This window comes from Rhinichthys klamathensis, unplaced genomic scaffold (assembly GCF_029890125.1).
Source record: "Rhinichthys klamathensis goyatoka isolate OS25496 unplaced genomic scaffold, OSU_Roscu_1.1 h1tg000059l_1, whole genome shotgun sequence".
NCBI classification, from domain to species: Eukaryota; Metazoa; Chordata; class Actinopteri; order Cypriniformes; family Leuciscidae; genus Rhinichthys; species Rhinichthys klamathensis.
This window is the reverse complement of record NW_026606604.1, coordinates 5,649,396-5,676,647: the sequence shown is the minus strand read 5'-3', so window position 1 is coordinate 5,676,647 and position 27,252 is coordinate 5,649,396. Positions and strand designations below refer to the sequence as shown.

Genomic DNA, 27,252 nt, shown 5'->3' with positions numbered 1-27,252 from the left:
CTGCCACTAGAGTCCTCCCACAGCCTGTACTGTGAGTCTATTTACCCCCTCCGAGCTCTCAACTGTGGCCGGGCTCCTCCAACCAACCACAATTCTGACATTTAACTCCGGAAACACAAATGTAACCAGCGCTGCGTTACATCCTAAAGTGCGACTGAACGGCGAGGCGTTTGATCAGCTGTCGGACAGCGGTAAGTAAGCGCATAAACCGGATCGATTTCATGACATTCACGGCAAAGAAGAACAAAAAAATCCACTCCCAACTGGTTGGTTTTGTCTAGAAACGAGGGAGGGATATCAACATGGCGTCCATGTAGCTCACCAACCAACCAACAAGAATGTCTAGGCACCGATGAAGGTTTTCCCTCCATTTGCAATTTGATTCGGTTATTAATCGTGATCCCTTGCGGTTTGATTATATGAAGCGCGTGACAAAAACAGCTCGCGCGTTTACGATGTCCTAACGTTTGTAGTTTTGCGACTCTTAGACATATGAGTATGTTGTTTCTTTTAGGCACTGTGACCGAAAAGCGGGATTTGCGCTGGATTTGATTGATCATAAATGAGACAGGCAGCTGTTAAAGTCATCATGGTTTTTGAAATTACATTATTTTGGTCGCTTCGTTAATATAAACGTGTTCTTAATGCTTTTGCGCCATACATTCCAGCACTCGGGCTGTGGATCACATGAGCTGCTGTTGATACTGTAGCCATCTGTGGGCGGGTTAAAAAAACACTGGCAATATTTGTAGACTGTAATAGTGTGATAAAAGTTAAGATTGCTACAAAACATAAGGTTGTTGTGGTAATTATTCGATCAGGAAGCGATCGGTTCTCATCCTTTCTGCAAATGTATTGCGCAATAAAGCGACAGGTCTCGCTGGTGACATCAAAGCAGCACTCTGCACTCCGTGAATTTTGCCAACTAATTTTTTTTACACATAAACAAATTAATACAATTAAAATACGCATGATTAAGAATGTAGATGTATATCAGTCTTCCACAAATGTTATCAAGGGATTTTAACATCTAGTCCTAGTAAGCATACTTATTCTAAATGGAGCGGGTCGCCACTTGTGCTGCTATGTTGACGTCACGTGACCAGCCATGCAAATGGCCATGTTGCTAGTAGTGATGATGATAATTTCTGAATTCGGAACCGCATACTACTTAGTATTTCTGCCATAGAAAGATACTGTATGGTAAGAGTAATGCACTAGTATGCGGTTCCGAATTTAGCAAATGGGTAAATTCCAATCAGAATGAGCATCCTTATGCCCTACTCACTCAGAAGGGCAGAGCCCTTGAATTGGGGACTTTGGAGGGAGCAGAGCACTTGTGTGTAATAATGATGCCGTTTGGAACGCACTTGGCAAAAGGGAGCAAAGTAAGACCACGTAATTTCCTCATTAGCTTCACATGGAATCTTACCGCACAACAACAACAGGAATATCCTATGTACATTTATAATGAAGTTTTTAAAATATGCTTATATGTGTGTGTTCCCGATCTGCTCTTAACTTTATAAGTTATTAGCATTAAAAACATTTCTTACCTATGAAACGTTTTTTTTAACTAAATATGAAATGCAGTACATGACAAAAATGTGTCTATATAACAAAAATAACAAAACAACTTGAATTATTGTTTATACGTTAACTCTAACGCTTCCGCCATACCTAAATCTAAATGAATTGTGAGGATTTGCCACCCTGGGTCACATGACAATAAACAATTAAATCACTTAATTGAAGTGACCATTGCATGCTCCCTTCGCTAACAGACTTGTGGAAGGGCCCTTCGCGAAGGGATTCAGTTGTTCACTTTCGTTTGGAACGCCCCTACAAATGGCGTCTCCTTCCCAAAGTGCCCTTCAAGGATGCAAAAATGCCAGTTGGAATTCACCCAATGTTTTACCTACATATAACAGTTTCAGGCATGACCAAGGTGCTTTACAAAGTATAATGTTAGACAGGTGTGTTGTGACCAGCAGTATTAGTATTAAAAACTTTAGGCTTCCAGGCCAATAGGAGTCAGTATAACCGCAACAAAAATCACCAGACATGAGCAAACTGAGTGCACTTTTAAATGTTGTAAAATGCAAATGACTAAAAGTTTTTCTTTTACCCCCACATGAATAATGTCATGTTGTTGCATATCATTCTACGTCTGTTCTTTCCAGACATTATTGTTTATTGAAATGGAAGCTACATTTGTCAGCTAAGGCTTTACAACGTTGTTAGATTAATGCCTTGTACCTCGAAAACTGTTATTTCCGTAATTTAATTAATGAGTGTGTCTTGTTGTTCTTATTGCTGGAAACTCATTAGAACGCACTTTCATTAATAAATTGCAGCGTACAGAAGCAGTTTCAGAACCATCTGGCAGTTGATTGGAGAAGTTGTAACTTACAGTATGCACAACAGCATTAAATGTGACAGTTTTTATCTGTTCTTCATGCCACATGGAGACCTAAAATACTGCGGGCACTTTGCAGAGTGAATACTGTTGAGGGTTTTTATAAAACTGGTTTTGCACTCTACATGTCATTTTGACTGTAAATCTCTTCTGCGATGGTGATGGGAAGGACTATATTTAGTTTTTCTTGTTGTTGTCGTCTTTGATATCCTTTGACATTAACAGCACTGTTCTGAGGAGTTTTATAAGAAAGCTTAATGTTTAACCTCGTGTGGTTAGTTGCAAGAGCTCTTAATAAAGAGAACATAGCGTTTAGAGTCCATTTAGATGGAGACTTAATGAAGAAGTTATGTTTATTTTGGTGCCATTTTTCTGAGAAGATCTATAGTTTGTCCACAACGATAAAAAGAGTAATCATTCATGAGATGCACCGTTTAGAGAAATGGTAATGCTCTCTCTGACAAGACTAACAAATATTTACATTTTGCTTGTATGCAAGCACCTAAGCTCTTAAGCCTGTACTTTGTTTATTGTGGGAAGCGTGAGTTTTTGTTCAAGGGTTTTGGTATTCGTCCTAGGTTGGAACTGGCCACAATGTCAAGGGTGGTGAAGAAGAGGCAAGCGGACCCTAAGGTGGTTCAGTATGTCTGGTCGGCCATTGAAGTCATCCGCAATCAGAAACAAATCGCAAACATGGACAGAATCTCAAAGTAATTGCTTTAACTCGAATCCCTTTAATAACACTATCGCATTTTAAAGGGATAGTTCACCCAAACATGAAAATTCTGTCCTCATTTACTCAGCCTCAAGTTGTTCCAAACCTGTATGAGTTTCTTTCTTCTGCTGAACACAAAAGAAGATATTTTGAAGAATGTTTGTAACCAAACAGTTGTAGGACACCATTGACATCCATAGTATGGGGAAAAAATACTATAAAAGTCAATGGTGCCCCACAACTGTTCTTCAAAATGCAAAGAACAAAGAAATTTATACAGGTTTGGAACAACTTTAGGGTGAGTAAATTAGGGGTGTAACGGTTCTCGGTAAAAAATTAAACCATACCGTTCTCCACCCACGATTCAGCAAGCACTTGCACCGCGGTTCATCTCAAATCTGACGACGCATATATAATATGGTTTGTTGAAAATAATGTGTCAGACAGACAGAGTTCGGCTAATGTATGTTTCTGTCGATGGATACACATTATGGCTTCCCAATACTTTACAACAGCGATGATTTAAAAAAAAAAAGAGCAGCGTGGACAAAACAGTCACTCTTTGTAAACTTTGTTCAATGCGAGTGCTGTATGCCCTAATATGACCAGTAAATTTAAACATTCAAGCGCAAGAAGACGCGAAAGTACGCACTCATCTGAACCTTGCATGTAGCCTGGGAAAACCCAGACAACTTCCGGCAAATTTAGATTTGCTCTGAAAGTTAGTCTGGCAAAGAGCTCATTCAAGCCCATTTCCAATCCGCCCAAATCGAGGCACCAATCAGAAACGTTGGGGCGGGCTTTACACGATGACGACGGCGCTGGGATTTTGAAGCAGATTTTGTAGCCTACATTACAAAGATGGATGCCGCCGTCGAACATCACTCGTTCGAATCAGCTATCGCGTCTGTTTTAAGCGATTTGAACGTTTCCTTTTTGTTAAAAACCGAGCAAAGAACAACACTCGGAGATGTTTCTGTAATATGTTTCTCCACCGTTCTGCATACATTATCTCCTTCATCGCTCTGATTGGTTTTTAGGTCTATCCGCGACCACCGTTGGTGACGCCCCTCTGGAAATGATTTGTCTATGACGCTTTGCCAGACCATAACTCAGTTACAACTGAGAATGGTCTGGGTTTAACCAGGCTACCTTGCATGTGGAAAGCTGCGCACAAATATTGAGTTTTCTTTCAAGTCTTGTGTTTGAACGGACAAATTCACACAAAAATGATGTCAACGTGCCCGTCTTGTCGAGTATCCTATTCCTAGCAAATAAAGTCGGTTATGTCTTAAGTGAACGTAAACAGTCGAGAAAGACAACGCATGTGTTCAGTATTAGTGTATTGGATCAGTGCTTTGTCTTAAAGTGACAGCAGCTTAACATTCCTGCTGTCTGTTTTCAAAGTTAATCAAACAACAAAAGACAAGGAAATTACTCACTGCTCTTGACTGAATAACTTTTGTAACTTTAATAAGGATTAATCTTTAATTTATACAGTGAAATATGCTATTTTATTTGACATTTGATTACTTTATTCAATTTCGGTACCTGAAAACTTCTGTTAGACCTACCTGAAAAGCCTCAAAAAAAGCACTGTTTATTTTAGTTGTATCTTTGGTCTATTGTATTTATTTGTGCTGTTGCTTGTAGTTTGATTATTTGTTCTTATTTTCTTTATTGTTATTTGACAGTAGTCCTTTTTCCCCTGAACATAGCACATACCGAACCGTACTGAAACCGTGACCCTAAAACCGTGATACATAAACCGAACCGTGAGTAATTTGAACCGTTACACTCCTAGAGTAAATGATGACAGAATTATCATTTTTGGGTGACCTATACCTTTAATGTATTCATTTAAAATATCTTAAGAGATGGCCTTGTTTTCATGCAGATATTTAAGTCGTGTGTATGGGATGCACCCTAAAGAAACGGCTAGGCAGCTGGTTCTGGCCGTGAAAGACGGTCTGGTGGTGGAGACGCTCACCGTGGGCTGTAAAGGCTCCAAAGCCGGGATCGAACAAGAGGGATACTGGCTCCCAGGAGACGAGATGGTGAGACATATACCAGAGCATGTCTATTTTAAAACAACATACTTTTATCTACATGCCTCTTACATAAAAATGCGAAAGGTAAACATGGCTTGGTTTTACTACACATTAATCAAATGAAATGAAGAGCTCAAAATGTAGATATGCTGCTGGCTCCAACACAGTCATGAACCTCTGATGTCCATCAGCAAATATTTGATTAGTTGCTTCGCTTATATGGACCAAAAAATCAGTTGATAAAGTTTATGACTTTAATGTTCAACAGTGAGTTTTCAGCTGTAAACTCCCTCCATATGCACTAGTAATGGTAGATGCAGATGTTTCAGTGCCTTCACCAGCACATAGAGACATTCCTCTGCTGTGTGAGAGAGCATGTTTGAAGGAAGCACTGTTTGTTTTTTGGGGAATGGCTTACAGCTTGGAATATATGCATTCGTCCCAGTCTATCAGCCATATGTTTCTTCGTTTAAAAAAATCGCCAAGTCTTTGCTTTTTTTGCATGAAAGACCTTCCTACATGTACACTACTGTTCAAAAGTTTGGGTCAGTAATTTTTTTAAATAAAGAAATAATTTTTTAATTGAGCAAGGATGAATTCCATTTGATCCAATGTGACAGTTAAGACATTTACATTGTTGCAACATTTTTTCCCCAATAAATGCAGTTCTTTTGAACTTTTTATACATCAAAGAACCCAGAAGACATGTTATATTAACATGTGAAATATTAAGCAGCACAACTGTTTTAAGATTGATCATAATAAGAAATGTTTCTTTGAGCACCAGATCAGCATATTAGAATGATTTCTGAAGGATCATGTGACGATGAAGCCTGGAGTAATGATGCTGAAAAAAATTATTAGCATCTTGTTATTTGAAATTGTAGTAATATTTCACATTATTACTATTTTTACTGTATTTTTGACCAAATAAATTAAATAGCGGCTTTAAAAAACATAATTTTGCTGACCCCAAAGTTTTGAATTTTAGTGAATGTAAAAACAGCATATTAATGAATATGATAGCAGTGTAGATTAATGTTCATGTTGTAACTGCTGAATTCCGGTACTTCTCACACCAAACACCCACCTGCGAGTCCCTAACACGGAGCGCCTGTGGTTAGTTGCAGCCAATCCCAGCTCTCAGATTAGGATTTTAAACAATGTTTTTTGGATCACTTGCAATCGCAGGAGCAGATGTCAGAAGGAAGCAAGGTATGTTCACGTCCAGTTGCTGTGATTTCTTTAATTAACAACATAATCTGCCCTTTAGTTAATAGTATGTGTAACCTGCGCATGGGACAGCAGCTGAACTGAAAGAAGCAGACTTTTACCTCCAAATCTGAAATTTTCCATAATCTAAATCGTTCTATTTAAGTATCAATCTAAATATTATGATAATACACTTTTTATTTTATACTGGTATCTGTGGCTATACTGACATCAGCAAGCTTTGTCACTTCAGTGCTGTTCTGTGTGAGGTTTTGTGCGCTTTGTTTTGCCACTGAATGCTCATTTTTAGTGATTTCTCTCTTCTCTAGCCCTCTTTGCCTACTGATGCTCTTTTTCAAGATGTGCGTATGCTTCACATATTAATCTTACATGTTTTACAAATCAAGATTTTGTTTTTGCAAGATTTGTATGTCAATGTTAAGACCAGTTCAATGTCAGAACCAGTTAGACCTGTGTTTGCTGAGCTGTTTACTAGGGCTAAGACCAGTGTCAGAAGTTAGCTTTTCCATTTAAGGATGGAAATCTATTACCTGTAAAATTAAATCAACTCATATTTTTGAAATATTATGCTATTATTTATTAAGGTGATTTTTTTATTTTTTGTCACTGTCTTTGGCATTTTTGCTTTAAACCCCTGTTAACATCTTACACTGGTTTAGCCCCATTTTAAAGGTAAGAATAAAAGCGATTTGTAGACAGTACCAGCATTTTCCGAAGTAAAACCTTTGCCAAATCCTAGAGATTTTGTACTGTAACCAGATCAGTGAAAATGGTGGATTGTCTCTGGTGTGTGTTGGTGTGTTTTGAGAAATGTACTATAGATGGCTGATATTTTTAGAGGATAGTGTTAACACATGGTGGATGTGATCGTGGCATGTGAAAATGTGATTGCACACCGTTTCATTCAAAGAATATTTTGTCATATTTGAGGTTTGATTTAAATGGCCATTTGACTGAAAGTATATAGTGGTATTTTTCTTTGTTTTAAATCTGTAGCTTTCTTAGTCTTTGAAAGTGTTTAATCATTGTAGAACAGGCTTTCTTTACTACTACACGTATTGTTCAGAAGCATTGTAAAAACATGAAAAAATGGCCATTTAAATGGATCCAAAAAGCAAAAATGTAACATGCTTGTGTTTCTCTCATAATATAAACATATACACCTACAATCTTTTGATTGATTGTTTCTTTATTATAACTAATGAGTGGGTTTTTATACTTTTGCTCTCTGTCCTTTACTAATAATCTTATAAGAACAGCTCTCATACTCTTGCGTTTTCTCAGCTTCAAACTTGATTAGTATATACACACAGTATACATACTTGTATATAATGAATGTGAAAGTAATGTTTCTAGTGATTTTACCTAAACTACATATTTATTACTACTACTATTTGCCTCTCAAGGCTCTGGTCACTAATTTGACAGAAACCCCAGAGTCTATCTCTTAAAAGCATTTCAAAGTAAGAGGGCTGATCTTAAATCTATTTCCCAAGATTGTATTTGCAGGTTATTTGCAGGAGAAGCTTTCCTGGATCAGTGGTGTTGTTCCCGGGAGCTTGGTGGTGGCCCAGGTGGGCGGGGATGTGCATTACTATACTTGTGTGTGTTTCAGGACTGGGAAGCAGAAAGTCACGACTGGTACTGCTTTGAGTGTCACCTTCCCGGAGACGTGATGGAGTGTGACGGCTGTTTCCGTGTCTACCACCTCCGTTGTTTGTCTGAAGACCACCGGCCACGGGACTCAACCTCCCACTGGCAGTGCGGCATCTGCAGGGTGGGTACAGAACAGATGTGCCCAAACCTTTTACAACAAAAGAACAAAAATCGAACTTGATTGAGGTCCGCGAAAATTAAGCTACTCTTAAGTTTAGAGAAATTAAAACAATTATGCTAATATGTTATCTAGACTTGTTCACAGTATTTTGAAGTGCCCACAGTAACAATATTGTGCATATTTAATGCCGTAATAAACAGTATTACCAAATACCGGCACACATCTACTTCAATGGCTTGTTTTTTTTTCTAGGATATATTTTTCCCCTCATGGCATGGCGGCCCAAATCAAAGGCCATCATGGACCAACTTTGGCCTGCTGGCCCTGGTTTGGGCATTTCTAGTATAGAGAGACCATTAGAAAACGGCTTGTTGAGATTGTAAATTGGTGTATTGATGCTGAGAAATCTGACCTGGAGTATTAATGCTGAAAAATCAGCTTTGCAATCACAGGAATAAATTACATTTTAAAATGCACTTAAAATTGTAATAGTATTCCAGAATATTACTGTATTATTGATCAAACGAATGCAGCCTCGGAGAGAGAAATCTTACTGCCTCTTAACTTTTTTTAGAGTAAATTCAAGAATTTGAAATGCATGTTTTTGATTTGGTTTTGTGACTGTTAAACCCCAAATGCAAAAAGTAAGTTAACATAAATAATGATGTGGTTATTGAGTCATTAGTTTCTTATGGTGATGTTTACTAACAGGGCAGTAAAAGGAAGAATTTGAACAAACAGGAAATGATGACATACCTGAAGTTCATTCTTGGACGCATGAAGGAAAGGGTGCGTTTCACATTTTAGCTTCATACTTTTTCCACACTAAATCATGTAGAAATGAAGCTTTTTTTCTCCACATGCATTTTTCTATTGAGATGTGAAGCAGATTTCTTCTTTCAGGCTGTGGACCTGCACAAGAAAGGAAAGGAGACAAAGCAACCTGTGTACAGAAGACTGATCCACACACCTCTGGATGTGGAGAACATACAAGAGGTACACCAGTAGAAACATTAAAAAGACCATGTTCCATCAGCCTCGGCACGTTCTCATGTGTCCTCTGTTCCCCTACAGAACATCTCAGAGGGGAAGTACAAGAGCTTTGAGGAGTTCAGGGCCGACGCTCAGCTTATAGTTCACAACACAGCCATTCTGCACGGAGGTGAGTTCTTCTGTACCGCAATCATCGGTGTGATTTATGGCACGACTCTAGTGTCAACTTAACCGATTCCACATTCTCTGTCAATAGTCAACAGCGATCAGACGGAAATTGCAAGACTTCTTTACAACGACACATGCCATGAGGTCAGACTGAGCAAACAGTTGGAATTTTAAGCTCATTTAATGCACTTGACAAACACGGTTAAGCTTTTCTGTTTAGGTTTTTCACAACATTCTAATGCTAATGTGTAAATGATTTCGTGCCCTTTATGAACAATGAATTATGCAATTATTTGTTCCAGCTGAACGAGTTAATGTTGTGCAGACACTGCTTCTATCTCTCGAATGCACGACCCGACAACTGGTTCTGTTTCCCTTGTGTAAGCACAGACACACACTCATTCCTGGAGATTTCTGTGTGATTTCTGAGTGTATAAAACCATGTTTGTCTGTGATCAGAGTCCGAATCATGAGCTGGTGTGGGCCAGGATGAAGGGCTTTGGTTACTGGCCTGCTAAGGTGATGAAGAGGGAGGGCAACCAGGTGGACGTTCGGTTCTTCGGTCACCAGCATCAAAGGTGAGCCTCAGGTTATAATATGTTCATGAACAATATTTGATTTAAATGGAGAGTCATGAGACTTCAGAAGTTTATTCTATACTAAATGAGATAATTGACTCTTTATTGATTGATTACAGCTGGGTGATATACCAAATATTCACAACATATTTACAGTGATTTTGCTGGCAGTGATCTTGCTATAAAATAAATCAACATTGGGAAAATTATGATTTTAGCCTCGGGTTTCAAAGACAAGGCTTATGCCTAGTCCCAGACTAAAATGCATGTTTAACTGAAAGCAACTGATCCTAAAATATGTCAGTGCCATTGGTTTATCTCGAAATGCACATCAGTAGTTTTTTAAGGCACGTTTATAAAAGCTACTTGAATGTCCTAATTGAACTAAGGCCTAATCCTGGCCTAGTCTAAGCCCTGAGTGTGAAACCAGGCCTTAAAGGTCCCATATTGTACACCTTTCTGAAGTTTTATTTTAGGTTTTGATGTCCTTAAGAATATATATTTGCGGTATGAGTACCAAAAACCATCCCAATATATTTTTGCAGCTCCTTTCTCAGGAGCTCTGCTAAGAACAGGTGGATTTTGGCCTTTCTAATTAATATTCATGAGCCTCTCTTCTGATTGGCCTGTTGTTTCTGTAGCCTGCTGTGGCTTGGTGATGCTCACAAGTAAGGTAAATAAAACACCTGTAATGGTGGACATTGCTGAGTGAAATGTTATCCGGCCTTATATGTACGTTAATAGCTATTTATACACTGATTTTGAAACACTTGCTTTATAATAATAATTCATCACATTTATATAGCGCTTTTCTGGACACTCAAAGCGCTTCACATATACATATGTTATAATGTAACATTAGCAGACAGACAGCAGTAAGCTATGTAACTATTGCTTTCCTACTGATTGCTTACAGTAAGTTGATGTGCTACAATTTCTTTTACAATGTTACTTTTACTGTAAAAGGTGTACTTGTGGTAAATGTGCAAAGATGCCCACAGAACGCGAGGACATATGCTGCAATTGACGCCCAAGGAAAACTTGTAAAACTATGAACTGTAGGAACTGCAGCATCTTTGAGGAGTATTGCTTTGAGAAATTGCTGTGGTGTTTCTGAATAAATAAACATTAGCCACTGTTCTCTTATATTAATGTTGTTCGGAAGCCTGTGCAATGATGTAGTTTCCTGACGGTGGGCAGTGCTCGGGGTGGTGACTGAAGGCGGTGACGGAGTAGTTCTGACATCACATTTATACGGAAGTCACAACGGCTCGTGAAAAGGCACAGCTACTTTATGCAGGCTGTGTGCATTTGTCTGTGGATTGACTGTTTTTAAACTTATATTGTAGTTTCATAGCCCCTAAATCTCTGTTATCATAAAAAAACAGGAAATTTCAGGTTTGACAATATGGGACCTTTAATGTGTTAAATGTATTTTTTTTATTCATTTATTTTTACCATTTAAGTTTACTAAAATAGACTAGTTTTGCTATCCTCCCTTGTCTTGTGGGATGTTTTAATAGCACTGGTAAGTGAAAGAGTTCAAATTGTCCATTTCATTAAATCGATTCAAAATATGTAGGTAAATATTGATATTACTTTGGTTCATATAAACAAAATTCTGTTCATACAATGTGGGAAACAATTTGATTTCTTTTTTATGTTTAATGCAAGTTGTAATTTATAAATGATAAATATTTTAACCTTTTATACATGTATGATAATTTTATAATATTTATTTAGTAATTCTACTTTGATTCTACATACATTTGGAGATTTAATGCTTAACTAAATGTATGATTTTAAGTTATAACATTAGGTGCAATTATTTGCAAATTAATCTGTGATTGTGTTTGTTTGTTTTTCACAGCCCAAAAATATAAATGGGTTTTGTGTGTGTGTGTGTGTGTAAATATACATATATATATATATATATATATATATATATATATATATATATATATATACATACACACACACAAAAAAAAAAAAACAACATTTATGTAAAATTTAAAAAACTACCCAATCGCAAAGATTAATTAGCAAATAATACATATACAGTATATATATATATATAAGTGTATACCTGGTGTAAATCTGTATGTGGAGAAACTAGCTTGTGAAACTAGCAGGCTCGTGTCTGTCTTGCTGCAGGGCATGGATTCCTTCTGACAACATCCAGGAGATCACAGTCAGTGTGCAGCAGCTGCAGGTGAAGCGCAGCTCGGGCTGGAAAAAGGCATGTGATGAGCTGGAGCTCCACCAGCGCTTCGTGAGGGAGGGCCGTACCTGGAAGGGGAAGCCAGAAGAGAAGCATGACAGGTCGGAGAGGCACGAAAGACAAGAAGACAGACAGGAAGAGGCGGAGTCAAGCATCTCTTCCACATCCAACGAGCAGGTTAGCACTTTGGTGGCACAGAAATGTCAAATTTCCCCTTTAAATAATCAAGATTAGCTTTGCTTTATTTGGCATCTTGTTCCGATCTTTACGACAGTCAAAAGGCAACCAAGAGCCCAAAGCTAAAAAGAGCCGCCGTTCCCAAGTCGCAGAGCCCAAAGAAGAGGTTTGTAGTGCATCATGTTTATTGAGTAGATGTGGCATTGAGTTCATGTTATCCTTTACCATCTCCTTGCTGTTATATCAGGAGCCAGAGCCGGAGATGGAAGCCGTCAGCTCCAGCCAAGAGATCCCAACAGCTGTTCCACATCAGCCGGAGCGTATGTCCGTCTACACCCAGACCAAGAAGTCTGCCTCGCCTTCTTCCTCTTCCTCACCGGCCCCCCGCATGGTACACCGAGGCACACAGACGCTCAACGAGGGCAACTGCCAAAACATGTGCCATGACAAATACACCAAGATCTTCAGCGATGTTAAAGAAATGATGAAAGCGGAGAACAAGCGGGAGACCGAACGCGTCCTGAAAGAGGCCCTGGACAAGGTGAGGAACGTTCTTTCATTTCGGACTTACATTTGGCTCCCTCTTGTGGCCAGATTTAAAGATACCCCTTTTCCTCCAAGAAAGCCACACTGTTGGCGGAAAGGGGGGAAAAATCGCAGCAAACTCAGCAATGTGGTCGTCCTTACAGTTGCGAGGGGAGATGGAAGAAGAGAAACGGCAGGCGGTGAACAAAGCAGTGTCCAGCACGCAGGCTGAGGTGGAGAGAAAGTGCAAACAGGTGAAGGAGAAGTGCAAAGAGGAGCTCATGGAGGAGATGAAGAAGATGGTAGCTCAGCATAAACAACTTCTTTCCCAGACCAAGAAGAAGCAGTGGGTGAGTGAACCTTCAGAACATCTTTAGGTTGGATACAAACTGATAAAACCACCAGAAAGTCAACAATGCAATAATGCTTTCGAGTCTGCTTTCACCCGAAAGAGATACATTAAAAATGAAATGATGAGTTTGATATTCTTGACACATTTTCAAAGTTTGGGTCCCTTATTAAAAACCATGCATTTTTTTTATCTAAGTATTTTAAAAGATATAACCATAAAAAAAAAAAAAAAGTACACCTTTTGCAACTGGGCCAATTTTGACTCTGGTATCAACTAACGCCCGTTTCACACATACTCCGTGTGCAGTGCGTATGCGGTACAGGAGCAGCACGCGCTATAGTGCTTTCACATATGCTGCGTGCGTTTGCAGTGCGCAACTGATCCGCGGCTGTACCACAAACACATTTACTCACTATTTGTATTTCAAAAAATCATCAATCAAATCAAGTTATCAGCAGCAAAAGTTTTTGCCTCCAGTGCAATTCTCTTTGTAGGCCTATTCACGTTTAAAACACAATTTAAACAACGTATTATTCAATGCATTACTTTTATATAGGCCTAGATTATATATTAAGTTGCTCAAGCAAGTGGTAACATATTTAACCATGTACTTATATTAAAATCGCAAACATTTTAAATTAAAACTTAAAATTGACAAAAACAGCAGACTCATACCTTTTCTTTTGCATAATTCAAATCTGTATACAATAAATCTTGCATGTCACAAATAACTTGTTTTTCCACCTCAACGAATGAGACGAGTGTCGTTCATTATGTGGCCTTGTTGAAGTAAATTGTAGCTTTCTTTGCTTTACCCCGGTCTTAAAGTAAAAAGATGACTGTGAAAAAAGTAGTATTTAATTAAATGCATTTATGGTTACATTTTATTTAATTAAATACATTTATGGTGAGATTACTACATTTTATTGAATTAAATGCATTTATGGTGAAATTACTACATATTCAGGTCAGTCTGTGTTCATTTTGACCACGAACCGTGCGCTGTCACTTTAATTCAGCGTTTGCAGCACAGCAGAAATAGACTCGGTGCGGAAACGATCTCTGCACTGCTGTATACGCACCGCAACTGGAACGGATCGACGGACCGCATCCGCGTGCAGTGTGAAAGCTCTAACCTGTTAACATGGGTACGGAAAAAAATACGCACCGCATACGCACTGCAAACGGAGTATGTGTGAAACGGGCGTAAGGCTTTACATGATGTTGTTCAGACTAGTTAGTTAGTTATATTTTACAAAAGTATATTTGAGACAAATCTATTTTGCCTGTTTTATATTTTATTGATAAACATGGATATGGTCATCTTTTTCATCTGAAAGTGAAAGTTATGAAAAAAAAAAAAAACATTCCAAAGATATTCCTGACTTTTTAAATACAATGGGGTAATAAATATAGTAATAACTGCAATATGCAAAAGCTGAGAAGTTACTGATCAGTTTCAATGTGGTTTTAGTAAAAAAAAAAAAAGTTATGATTTATAAGCTTGTTCCACCAGATTTTGAATGCATTATGCCAGCTAATTAATTTAAAAATAGTCCTGTGTGTTTGAATCAGGCAAAGTTAATTCAAATGTGACTCGTGTCATCTGTTGAAGAGCATTTCCTCCTGTATGTGAACGTAATTATTTTTCGTCTTAGAACTTGTTTCCCCAGAAGTCCTCATTTGCCTGCCTTGTATTTACAGTCTATTTATAGCTTCTACCTGTGGCTAGGAGATGAGAAATGGTTCTTCAGCATATTATTCACCTGAGCTTCAACATTCTCTTCTGGGAAATGTTGTTGCAGCTCTGAGGGCAGAATTAGTAAATGAAGATCAATTACTGCCTGACTAAATCAATGCTGTGTTGTGGGCTTGTGTTATTATTCTGTAGATGAAGAGTGGGATTTAGTTGGTTACCCTGAATAATGACGCTATTGAGAAACTACCACCACCCGCGCATTTTGTTACCTTGTGTTTGGGTACAAACGATTTTGTCCAGTGTCCCTTCCCTGGATCCATATCTTTTGTTGTTGCTGCAATGTTACTGTTAACACTGCGATGTGACATTGCGTGCTGATAATATAAAGTCTCATTGCACGTACGTTTGCATAAATATCCGTCCATCTTTAATTGGAAGTAACTGGGCGTTCGAGCGATAAAGAAATGCCAATGAATAAGAAAATAAATAGCGGTATGTGCTTGATATTAAAAATTGTTATTTAAAAAAGCGCAATATGTTCCGAAAAACAACTGTATTCGGCACTCGCACGTTGACAGGAAACTTCCCGTGCGCGCGCGCTTTACCGCCTGTCAGAGCGCGCGTGACTACCGCCTTTTCACCATAGACTGTAAAAAATAGCTTTTCACGCTAGAACTGTCACACACATAATGATGTCGTAATATCCGTCTTGGTGAGTATTTACGTAAAGCCTAATATATACCTGATGCTTTATCAAACAACAAAATATAAAGAGAGAATCACTCATTGGTCTTGATTTTAATACCTTGAATAGCTTTAATAAAAATCACTGTATATTTAATTCACAAGACCTACTTGAAAAACAAACAAAAAAAATTGTTTCATTTATTTGTCCTATTGCATGTGATTTTGTATATTTGTTTTTATTTTATTAGGCTACTGTTTGTCTTCAACTTTTTCCTTACATTAATTCAACAAATTGTTACATTTCACTGGTATGTTATTGGTACTGTAACCTTATTTCTAGCAAAAAGAACTATAATAACATATATATTATTGTGAAATTACTCATCTTGTGATACAAGATTAAGGTCACACCTCTCACCCCAGTTCTAACCATAATCAAAATGAGAGTTTTGTGCCTTTTAGTCCACATACACTTTGTATGCTAGTGTGCTCCTAAACATTGTGAAACTCAAATTAACACACAATTTAGTCCTTCTGGGAAAACAAACCAAAGATATTGATGACTCATTCTGCACTACACAGATTTTTATCCAATCAAATGCTCTCTAGAATGAAAATATCCCTCCCCCTTCAACAGACTTAAATTTAGCCAATCGTGATGACTGCTATGATGTAAATTTAAACCGATTGACTTTTTTAAAAGGGAAAAGCACTTTATGTCCAACCCAAACGTCCTGTTTCTTTAGGAAATGCACCAATATGAATGTCGATCCAGGAATTAATTTCTTGGCATCTCAGTATCCTCTTTATTTGTATTTTTCAGTGTTATAACTGTGAAGAAGAGGCGATGTACCACTGCTGCTGGAACACGTCGTACTGCTCCATCAAATGTCAGCAGGAGCACTGGCACGCGGATCACAAACGTACCTGTCGCCGGAAGAGATGAGCTGGCCACGCCCCTCCTCTCGACTCCACCCATCCACAAGCCACGCTATTGGATAGATCATGGATTCTTGATTTTTAGCCAGCATTTTAAACCCCCAGCTCCGGACACTTACCTGGACATTTTACTGAGTTGCGGTGAACGCTAACAGGACAAGTGAGCACGGGCTTTCACGTATTCCTCGTAGAGATGGGTTTTATGTTTGGATTTTAACGGTATCTCTTTACTTATCCTTTTTTTTTTTTTACCCTTTTATTTGCTGTACGACGGAAATCAGCCTTGCTTGCATACAGACTAGCTGAAATGTGAAGTACTAGTAATCTTTTTAAACACAACTTAATCTGAAGCTATGTAGATATTTGAATTTTTATATGAGCGAATCATGTCTGCCTCCTGCATTGAGTGAAGTTGGTGCTTTTAAACTCGACGGTTGGTTTTTATCATTGGTTGTGATGTCTTTTTTCTTTGGGAACAGGGTTTAAAGATGGCAGGTCATGTCTGTCTGAATGATACAATCTTCCATTAATGATTATGCACATTTCATGGTTACACTTTAAAATAGGCCTTTTAATTTTTAACAAAAAATAAATAAATTATGTGCTAATTTTGGGGTCCATTGCAGTAGCTTAAGTGTACTAAATGTTTGCCAAGTGGGATCTTTAGTGAGGTTCATAAGTGTGAACAAAACCTGATTTCATGTCAAGATCCCTTTAAGTAGCAAAGTTTAACCAGACTTAAGATTGTACAGAGATCAGAGTAAATGGAACAATCAGAAATGATCGCTTTAGGGTTTTATCATCAAGGATGACTTTTCATGGCACTTTCTGACCTGAGGGAGAAGTTAAAAGGATAGTTTACATAATTTAAATTCAACCATAATTTACTCGCCTTTAAAGTTGTTCCAAACCTCTTATGTGCTGCTCAATGAAAGTAAAATGGCTTGACTTGGTCTCCATCCACTTTCACTTTATAGAAAAGAGCAGCTTGGACACTTAAACATCTCATTTTATATTTTTCAGTTAAATGCGTATGGAACGACGTGAGGCTGAATAAATGACAAAATTTAGGTGAATTATTGTCCTTTTAAATATTGCAATAACAAAAATTAAGTAAAAATGAGGTAAGATCTATCTTTAGAGAGTTTTTGAGATGTAATTTAATAATGTCGACCAGGGCTGCGTTTCCCAAAAGCAATGTTTCTACGATCTGCTTTTGGGAAGGAGAATCAATCAGCTGAAGGATGTAGGGGTACGTGAGGTCCTTCTTTCGTGTTTTTGCACAGATCCATATGTGCGTGCACCTGTATTCGGTCTCTCTCTGAAGTTCTGGATGCGTCTTAAATCACGTCTAATACATCCAGGTTTCTGTCCTGCCTCGTTTCTCTTTCTCTCGCTCCCTTCCCAACCTCACTGTTGCACTACATGTAAATAACTGTTTGCCGCTAACCGTGACTGATGACGTTTGCACGTTAGCATATGTACATTTCATGAGCGCATTAACTATGTATTTGATAAAGTCGAACTGTAAAGGAAAAAAAAATATTTGTGATAACGGTAATTTGTTCCATTCCAGTGTGCATGAAACCAGGTTGTGTGAACCTTATTTTGGACTCTACGTTAATCATTGCGTGTCATCAGTGATGCAGTATGTCTCCTTTTTTGTTTTCTAGGGTAATTTGACGCCACTTTGTAATTGCAAGTAACCCTTTTTGAAATGTATTTTTAATTTATATTTATGCGGACAGAGTAATGACTACTGAGAATTTCCGACACCCAGCGAGAAGTCTGGTAAACAAACACCTGTCTTTCATGTGCATACGAATTAATGTGGTGTAAACGTTTTCCCCTTTCTTGCATTACATTATGTAACAGTACTATGTATAAATAAAACATATCAACCGGTTTTATTATTACCGTACTTTTTTTTTTTTTTTTTCAAATTTAAAAATGACAAATTTACCAATCAAAGCACTTTATTGCACCATATTTTGTGAACGTAGGCCAAAGCAGGCTTCTATAAAAGTGTCATTTAATACTTTTAATCATGTGTACAAAACAGAATTTCAAACACACCTGCACCATACAAAATAAATTTTGTTTTTTGTCTTTTTTTCTCTAACCAACAATATTTACATACACCATGCAGACTCTCTCACGTAAGTCCAGATTTCAAAAAAAAAAAAAAAGAAAGGGAGATAACTACACAGGTTGAAAGTTATGTGCACATTACTTTCTTTTTTTTAAATGGGGAAACGTTTCGGCTTGTATGGGAATGGCAACACTAAAGCTTCTGAACAGGTTAAGACTTCTTTCCTTCATTTTTTTTAAAAACAAAAAAAACATTGCATCGTCACTCTCTGAACAAGTGTAAACTCAGTTCCCATACACAGTATTGACGTCTATGACACCGATTCCAAAAACATAAAATAAACGTTTGCATTAAAACTGAGACCTCAATGAGGCCAGAGTGCTGATATCTGATTGCAGTAGATTATCATCTGTGGCAAAGAAAAGAAGAAAATCCTGAATACTCAGTTTTGTCATGGCGATTTAACGGATTGCCAGCACCATGAAAAGGAGTTCAGAAAACACGTCTCTTCTAATGCAGCTGGGTACAATGGTAAAATAACGTCATGGTTCACTTTTGTTTGCATTATTATAGCCAGTCGGTCATGTTTCATGCTTTGCCCATATTGCAAGTGCCAACAATATGCCGGCATTTATTTAGCATGTATTTCCCACGCAAGCGATTAAAAACAAGAGCTTAATCCATTTCACATGAGCTGATTTGGGTTGAAAGTAAACTGCGAGTCATTAACGTAAATGTTTCATGGAAATACCAAAGTCCTTGTGACAGTCTGACTGATGCATTATAAATGAAAACACTGTTGATGTTTGAGCGGTAAATAAAAACGCATGTGTAAAAAGCCTGTGTCAATAAATAATAATGAAATCACACAGAAAAACGATACAAAAGTTTAAAAAAAATCAATCGAAGCAAATAAAAAAACCACAGCGGAACAAATTGCGGTGAAGATTTGAGTCGTAAAGCAAATGTAAACAAAATTCCAGGCACATTTTTAGGGTTCGTTTTCTCAGTAAGGGTGTAGCGATTTAATTTCAATTAGAAGAACCGAAGCGTTCGTTCACGCACATTTGACATCATCTTGAAAGTCCTATGAGTTTGTATTATTATTATTATTATTAAACGTGTGGGTAACGTTCGATCGGTCAGTTGATTCTTTCTACAACAGACACCATGCAAGTGGGAAGTACTGCATTAGAAATGTTTCATTGGTGATTCGTAGATCTTATTTTATATATATATTTCTTTTTTTTATATATATTTGTATGTATATTTATATTTTTACATAGACTTGACGTGATACTACTCACTCAAGATGATACAATGTTTTATATCAGCAATATTATTTAATGAGGAAAACATTTCCAAATGTCTTCGCTCACCAATTCTAAAAAGAGCAAAATAAATAAGAACTATTATCTGTACATAATTACACAATATCAACCGACTTTGTGTTCACCTTCAGTTTTGTACAATGATATTAAACATGGAGGAATCGAAAAAGCAGGGGATGTTTTTTCTTCTTTTTTGCTTCCTGCTGCTCGAGAACATTTACAAAGGTTGAAAAACGAAACCGGCAAATTGCTGAAGGACGTGCGTACAAATGTAACCTTAAGTTGTCGTTTTACCTTTTTTTTTTTTAAACAAACGAACAGAAATGGCGTCCAGAGTGTCTGATATCACGTGTACTTTCAACAAGTTACTCCAAATCATCGGGAAACTTAAAATGCACATTTCGCCACAGTATGCAGATATTTAAAAATACCCTTCGCTCATAGTAGGGCGGAATAAAAATGAATGATGTCGCAACACATCACGTGAAAAAGCGACACGCACACAAGCAGAAGCAGAGGCGATTCTTCTTCCCATCAGGAGACAGAATCCTTCCGCCAATCAGAGTTTAGGTTTGGCTTTGTCAACGCTTCTCAAAGTTTCTCCCAGTAAGTGTTAATTCGCTGAAGATCGCCCAACCGGTCATCGGCAGTCGGCAAAACACACGCACGCAAACATACAGGCGACAGCATCCACGCGTACACTCATGCTACATGTTATATGCCACGTAGATGGGGTCCAACTGGTCGGCCAGAAAGCCGTCTCGCAGGTGCATCCTCTGCTTCTCTCCGCGAGAGTTGATGGGAATGACGCCGATGTCCACCACGACCACCACGCCCACGATCAGGTAGTGCTCTTCCAGGACCGCGTTGGTCACTAAAGGAACCAGGTCCAAAGCTTCCTGTTCCGAACCTTCCAGTTCCACGACCACAACCAACAGGTTGGTCCAGGGAAACACAGCACTGAAACAAACACAGATCAGTTCATTTAAAACCCGTTCACACTGACAGTGGGTAGCAAACAAAATGACAGGAAGTCATTCTTTTTTTTTTTGGACAATTTGGTAATTTGAGGAGACAATATATATCTTAACCAATCAGAACATAAGCGATGTTTAAAATACAACTGATGATTTGGATTTCAGATCAAGAAATCTATAATGAAATTAAAATAATCGACTGACAAAATGTCTTATGATGACTCATGATGGCGACTGATTAGAACAAAAATGTATGCAAATTTTTTTAATTAAAAAAAATATTACCTTTAAATGTAATCTTTACAAATTTTCCACTTTTCATACTATAAATTATAATATTGTGAATATTCACTTGCAGAATGTAAAATGACTGATTTTAAGTTTGAACTTATTTAGACAAAATAGTATAAATAGTATACATTTTCAGTGTATGGAGAATGTGTACTGGAGAATACTATTTCAGTTTTATTTGAGTGTTTTATTTTTCGTTTATTTAGATAAAATAGTATACATTAAATGTCAAAATAAAAAAATTTATTTGACTGATCTAGTTGTTTTATTTTTCATTTATTTAGACATAATAGTATAAATAGTACACGTTTTAATGTCTAAATAAATAAATGGCCAAAAATGTATATATCAGTGCATAATAATAAACAATAAGGTATTTGGACTGGAAGTGTGAAAGGTCATACCATTCCATGATGCTCTTGTGTGTGCGTATCACAGAGGTCTCTATGTCGATGGGATGATACCTCATTCCTCTCAACTCCATGGCTTCATCCAGAGCACCCACTACATACAGAGCGTCATGCCGCTCTGGAAACACAAGAGGATGTTAGCGTCATTCTTAGACCTCAAATTAAACTAAAACCAGCCAAAAATGAAATAAACAAAGGTGCATAATTACCTCCGCTTGCATCTGTAAGTTCGGTCCTGCGGAGGAAGCCCAGGTAGCCGGTACGCGCCCACACCGTCTGCGTATCTCCGAAGCTCAAGTGAGAGTTGAAGTGATCGGACTGCAGGGCCTCGTCTCCATACACCGTGAAGTAACCGCTGCCATTATGGGAACAGTGAACCCAGATCTAGCGACACAAAACAGACCAGGAACACGTGAAGTCGTAAAGAGCCACAGATGATTTCCACTTGACCTTTATCCTGCAGAATGAACTCACCTCCCCTAGATGGGAGTCTCCCAGTGGGCCCTTGGTTTCAGGATTGGCGATGATGATTCGAACTCCGGGTAAAATCTGGTAGAGGATGAAATTGAGATTCAGTAATGTAATAATTGAGAAATACACAGCCAGATGGACTCAAAGGGAAGTTGTTTGCAGGTACCTTTCCAGACTCCATGAGGGGAAGACTGTGTGGGGAGCCTCGCTCGACCAGCCGCACTCTGAGCAGAAACAAGCACACTGTTGCTTTCCTGGCAAACTATCAACTACCAGCTCATAAACAAGCGTACACATGAGTAAAGTCATTTTCAACAACAGATCCCGACACTCATGAGTAAATAAACACAAAATTATATTTCAGAGAGAGCAAGAGTAATATACATATGCATAAAGTACAAACAAATGTGCACACATACAGCAATCTCACAACAAACTTTTCTTTTGCCAGAGTTAGAAAATTGTCATAATTTTCTAACATAACATAACATAAAACCATACCAGTTTCTAACATAAAACCATACCAGTCATGTAGATTACTTGCTCGATACGTCACCAAAAACCAGACTCGCTGATTATTTTTATTGGTATTAGATCCCTCCCTGTGTTACGAGTGGGCGGCATGACCAAAATCTTCTATCATGCTAACTATATATAATTTTCAGTAGGGAAACTTACAGAGCCGCGCACATGACGTGCAGGGGAAAAATTGTTATATTGTGGCCACAAATTAAGAATTCATCCCCACGACTTACTAATACATCAGCACGTTTTACTCATTTGTTCCCACGTTGAACTAATTTGTTCCCTTGTTTTGATTTACTAATCATTACATCATTCATAGTTATTTTATTCTATTGACAGACCTTTTTAACAGTAAGAAATAAAAAAATATACCACTAACATTAATTAAGGTTTGGGTTAAAAAAGATACACTGTCAAAGTAATAAAGTAAATATTCTCCAGATAATATTTTAAATACTTTAGTACAATGACAAAATAAAAGCCAATTATTTATTTTAATCCCTGGTATAAATCACAATATATATATATATATATATATATATATATATAAATAAAACAAAAAAATTAAATATAACAAATAAATTCAACAAAAAGTTGAAATAAAGTCAACAAAATACATTGGTAGTGCTGTACTTCCTCTTAATTTTGCTTGATGCACACAAACCATACCAAATATTCATAACAAATGTATGCAAAGTCTGGCATGTAAATGTAAAACCTCTGTATAAAGTAAAAAGTACAGCTAGTTTATTATTATATGATAAATTATATCATTATCACCAGCAGCATTGGCCAATATTAAACCTGTATTGTTTGACCATAAATCACAGCTCACTGAAATAATTTCCATTATCAGTATTTTGCAGATTTCTCCACAAAGCTTTTTGTTATTAATTTCTCACCTGTCGTGTCGTAGAGCTCTCATGTCCACGTACACAGTAGTCGGGTCCGGTCCCGATGTCCCCTGAAACGCACACCATGAAGAAGTTAACCAGGAGATACACTAATACACTTCATACTATACAGAAAACTATGAGTGATTTTTCTAGGGGAAGGGTTCAACTGGTCAATTAATTTCCTCAGAGTTAACCCACTTCAGCTGTTAACTAGTTAGTAGCAGAGCCTAGAGATCACAGACTAAAAAAGGTGGAAAAGATGAGGGGTTTGGGGAAAAAAAAGGGCAAGACAAGCAGCAAACTGAGGAAGAAACAACCCAAAATTTAAACAATCACCCTGAAAGGCACATGGTTATAAATGATGCCTTGAACGGAGGCGTTTTAGAGAGCAGAGCGAAAAATAGGAATCGTTTATGAAGCCGGGATGACAAATGTGTGGGTGTTTGTGAAGCAGAGAAAAAGACGGCCACGGATGAAAGCTGACGAACCTTCAAAGATCTGAATGTCTGCTTGAGGTGAAAGCGCCCCAGTATTGCAGATCTTTTGCCACTGGGTGAACGGGAGAGCATTTACCAGCTGCTTTATAAACTTAGATCTGCCTTAAGGCTCTTTTAGACTCCCATCAGAGCTTCAATGCACCTTTCAAAACAAGCGTGCTTTGACCTACACAAGAGAAGTGCTGCAGATAGTGTCACGGACGGCCACTTTTGGGGCTTTTTACCTTTATGTTATAGGGTACAACAAGGGTAAAAGGCCCATTTGATTCGATGTTCTACTAAACCACTAGATGGCACAAAAACTCATCGCAGCACTTTTCTAAACATCTGCGTTCATCATTATGCACTGAGAAATGTATTTTAAAAAATTTAAAATGTATGTAGCACATCAGAATTGATAAAATGACCAAATATATTTGAAGACAAAGGTCTTGTTAATGATTTCCAGTTTTTTCATAGCAATTCATTTTAAAAAAAAATTAACAACTGACAAATATGTAAAAGCATGGCATTTTGGATAAAAACGCGGCACAATAATTGACACCATAAACAGCTCCAGACTTTTTCAATTGTGTGACATGACATGTTCATTTCACCTTTAGATTACGTAATCAAATATTAAATTGTAATTTAAAAACACTTAAATGAATATCCGTTTTTTATTCTTTTACACAAAATAGTATTGAGTATTTATCACTACAGCAAAGCAAAACTGTTACACGCCTGATTTGTGTTGTCATAAACCGCTTTCTGAATGTCATAAAATGCCTTTAACGATATATCGTACAGCATAATGTACAGGATCACTCTCTCTTTATTCTTGTTCAGATGTATGTTATGTCAGACGAACTGTCCTGTATTCACTGGAGACGTTTTGCAAGGTCAGACTCAGCAGCAAACTGACTGTCTGAGTGAGAGCGTAACTTTATAGCAGTTGAACTGCGCATAATGCGTTGCTCCTTTTTGATGCATTCGGGGACTGTCGACATGAGTCATGTGAAACGGCCTTTATGAAACAATACAAATGAGAAATGAACAGACAAAATACAAACAACTGCTGCCTTTGAGTGCAAGCTTCAAATGAACACTCATCATCTTGATCAAATGAACGCAATTATTTTTCATGACTGATCATTACTGAACTTGCAATGACTGTTCATTATGAGGCACTCGGATGCCCCAACTCAATCTAAATGAGAAAATATCTGCAATTGCAGTTCACAAACCTAACCGGGCCAGCAGAGGTCTCTCTGAGTCTGAAGCACAACAACTGGCTCTGTCGACAACACACGGTCCTTAGAGACGCATTTCAGATCACTGACTCACACAGAGCTGGAGTCTGTGATATTTCATGTGTAGGCACTCATGTTCCGAACAAAGCCCCTTGTGTTTGTGATGTCACGGTAAAACAATGTGGCGGACAAGGGAGGGGGAAGCACGATTCCACCTAATGGCTGTGATTATAGAGCTCTACGCTACGGGAACACTACTAATGACTGCAGCTGCACAGAAACACACAACTCTTGACCCCGGTGTAAGTCCAGGTGAGCGGCAATCTCACTGGAGGAGGGTTGGATCTCGCCGCTCACCGGTAAGATCAAACTGAGGGTGTCTTTCCTGTTCAAAAGTCCAGGAAAGCAGCCCTTTAGGTCAGCCATTAGTCTGATAAATTAGTCACACTGATTCAGATGGATCCAGCCGTTCGCTTCCACTACATTAGCAAAAGCCACACACCGCAAGGATCAAGAGCCCAGCAGCCGAAGGGTAAAAAAAAAAGCTTAGTCGGACCCCATTCCACACCCAGTGCCAGATCGAGCGGGGAGCGTTTGGACTTCCCTACCTGATCCGCAAGCTTCCCGAGCCTGTGAGGCTACAACAGCCAGTGAGCAGATGAGAGACAGGGAGAGAGTGAGGAAAGAGGAAAACGGGGTAAAGATTTGTGGATGTGACAAAGAAAAGGAATCAATGAAATAATATAAAAGGAGGATATAAGAACAATGTGGGGCAAAAGAACAAAAAACAACATGCAGAGTGTCAAAATAATAATAAGAGAAGATTTTATTGGTTGTTTATTATTTTCTCCCACTTACTGACATTAGCTGACAGAAAAAAAATATGGAAATGTATTATTTATATATTAGTACTTATGTTTAAATATAACAATCACTATCTGATATTATTAAGTAGTAATATATATAAATGTTTATCAGCTGACGTCACCAAGGCTGTGTTATTATATATTACATAATATTAAATAATACAACTATAATTACATTTTATATTATATAATAATATGGGAAGATTTTGTGGTTCATTTTGACTTCATTTGTCCTCCCAAAGTCTAATTTCTGTCCATCCCACAATCCAGATGATTAAGAAACTTATAACTTAAGAGTATCTTATGATTTAATAGACATTAGGCACCTAAATGTTCAAAAATTAATCTTCAAAGTATGTAACCATAGAGACATCTGTAGTATGAAAAAGTTTTGTGGTGTTTTTTGCTTGGTAACAAAAAAATTTCCAAAGATTTTCATGAAAGCAGATGAGTGGAAGTTAAAACTGCTCTTATTGCTAAATAAGTTCACAGCGGAGTCTTACAATAAGAAGGTAAATAAATAAATACATAAATGGGCATGAAATGCTGATTATCATTTATTTTATTATATTTTATACACTACTGTTTACAAGTTTGCGGTCAGGAAGGTTTTAAAATAAGTCTTTTATGTTCACCAAGGCTGCATTTATTTGATCAGAAAAAACAGTAATATTGTGAAATATAATTACAATTTAAAATAACTGTTTTCTTATATTCTAAAATGTAATTTATTCCTGTGATGGAAAAGCTGAATTTTCAATATCATTACTCCAGTCTTCAGTGTCACATGATCAGAAATAATGTTGATTTGCTGCTCTTTTCAGGATTATTTTATGAATCGAAAGTCCAAAAGAATAGCATTTATTTAAATAGAATTATTTTGTAACATTTGATCAACATAATGTGTCGTTGCTGTATAAAGGTTTTTTTTTACCAAACCCAAACTTTTGAATGGTGGTGTATGTGTCTGGGAAAATGGATGATAATTTAGTTTAGCAGTCACTATACAAAAGTATTTGACCACAGAATGCTGTGACTATCTAATCAGAATAAAGTTTTCTAAAGAGCCGTATAATATCCCATCATCATACTGTCAATTGGCCACTCTACTCAGCAGCAGCTTCGGAAAA

At 37.6% G+C, this 27,252-nt stretch overlaps 2 protein-coding genes across 15 annotated transcripts in view; one reads left to right on the top strand and one right to left on the bottom strand.

Moving 5' to 3' along the window:
• Positions 1 to 33: 33 nt before the first annotated feature.
• On the top strand, positions 34 to 18,440 carry zmynd11 (zinc finger, MYND-type containing 11). Of its 6 annotated transcripts, none has more exons than XM_056249156.1 (17): positions 34 to 191; positions 2,998 to 3,129; positions 5,032 to 5,191; positions 6,377 to 6,400; positions 6,727 to 6,759; positions 8,034 to 8,195; positions 8,907 to 8,984; positions 9,099 to 9,191; positions 9,270 to 9,357; positions 9,445 to 9,500; positions 9,659 to 9,736; positions 9,816 to 9,934; positions 12,089 to 12,332; positions 12,430 to 12,498; positions 12,580 to 12,873; positions 13,022 to 13,207; positions 16,419 to 18,440. In XM_056249156.1, exons 2-17 carry the CDS (start codon positions 3,014 to 3,016, stop codon positions 16,539 to 16,541), a joined length of 1,923 nt encoding a protein of 640 aa, XP_056105131.1. In that variant the 5' UTR covers positions 34 to 191; positions 2,998 to 3,013; the 3' UTR covers positions 16,542 to 18,440. The 6 variants fall into 6 exon arrangements, with proteins under 6 accessions (XP_056105131.1, XP_056105132.1, XP_056105133.1 ...); XM_056249161.1 differs by lacking the exon at positions 2,998 to 3,129 and adding an exon at positions 4,853 to 4,909 and having other exon boundaries at positions 46 to 191; XM_056249157.1 differs by lacking the exon at positions 6,377 to 6,400.
• dip2ca (disco-interacting protein 2 homolog Ca) overlaps positions 16,772 to 27,252 on the bottom strand; it is a 126,600-nt gene continuing 116,119 nt past the window's right edge. For 5 of the 9 annotated variants that reach the window (XM_056249147.1, XM_056249148.1, XM_056249152.1 and 2 more), the window contains 7 exons: positions 25,865 to 25,894; positions 23,534 to 23,595; positions 22,273 to 22,330; positions 22,110 to 22,184; positions 21,845 to 22,019; positions 21,630 to 21,753; positions 16,772 to 20,917 (listed from right to left, as the gene is read on the bottom strand). In XM_056249147.1, the coding sequence (XP_056105122.1) occupies positions 20,665 to 20,917; positions 21,630 to 21,753; positions 21,845 to 22,019; positions 22,110 to 22,184; positions 22,273 to 22,330; positions 23,534 to 23,595; positions 25,865 to 25,894 (777 nt within the window). In that variant the 3' untranslated portion in view covers positions 16,772 to 20,664. The remainder of the gene's footprint in view (positions 20,918 to 21,629; positions 21,754 to 21,844; positions 22,020 to 22,109; positions 22,185 to 22,272; positions 22,331 to 23,533; positions 23,596 to 25,864; positions 25,895 to 27,252) is intronic. The other 4 variants (XM_056249149.1, XM_056249151.1, XM_056249154.1 and 1 more) reach the window with 1 other exon arrangement.

What these genes read in the sequence shown, in the direction of transcription:
- zmynd11 (XM_056249156.1), top strand. Translation starts at nt 3,014, where the DNA reads ATGTCAAGGGTGGTGAAGAAGAGGCAAGCGGACCCTAAGGTGGTTCAG. An exon ending in GGCTCCCAGGAGACGAGATG is followed by an intron (nt 5,192 to 6,376) that starts GTGAGACATATA and finishes TTGCAATCGCAG; the next exon opens with GAGCAGATGTCAGAAGGAAG. An exon ending in ATGTGGAGAACATACAAGAG is followed by an intron (nt 9,192 to 9,269) that starts GTACACCAGTAG and finishes GTTCCCCTACAG; the next exon opens with AACATCTCAGAGGGGAAGTA.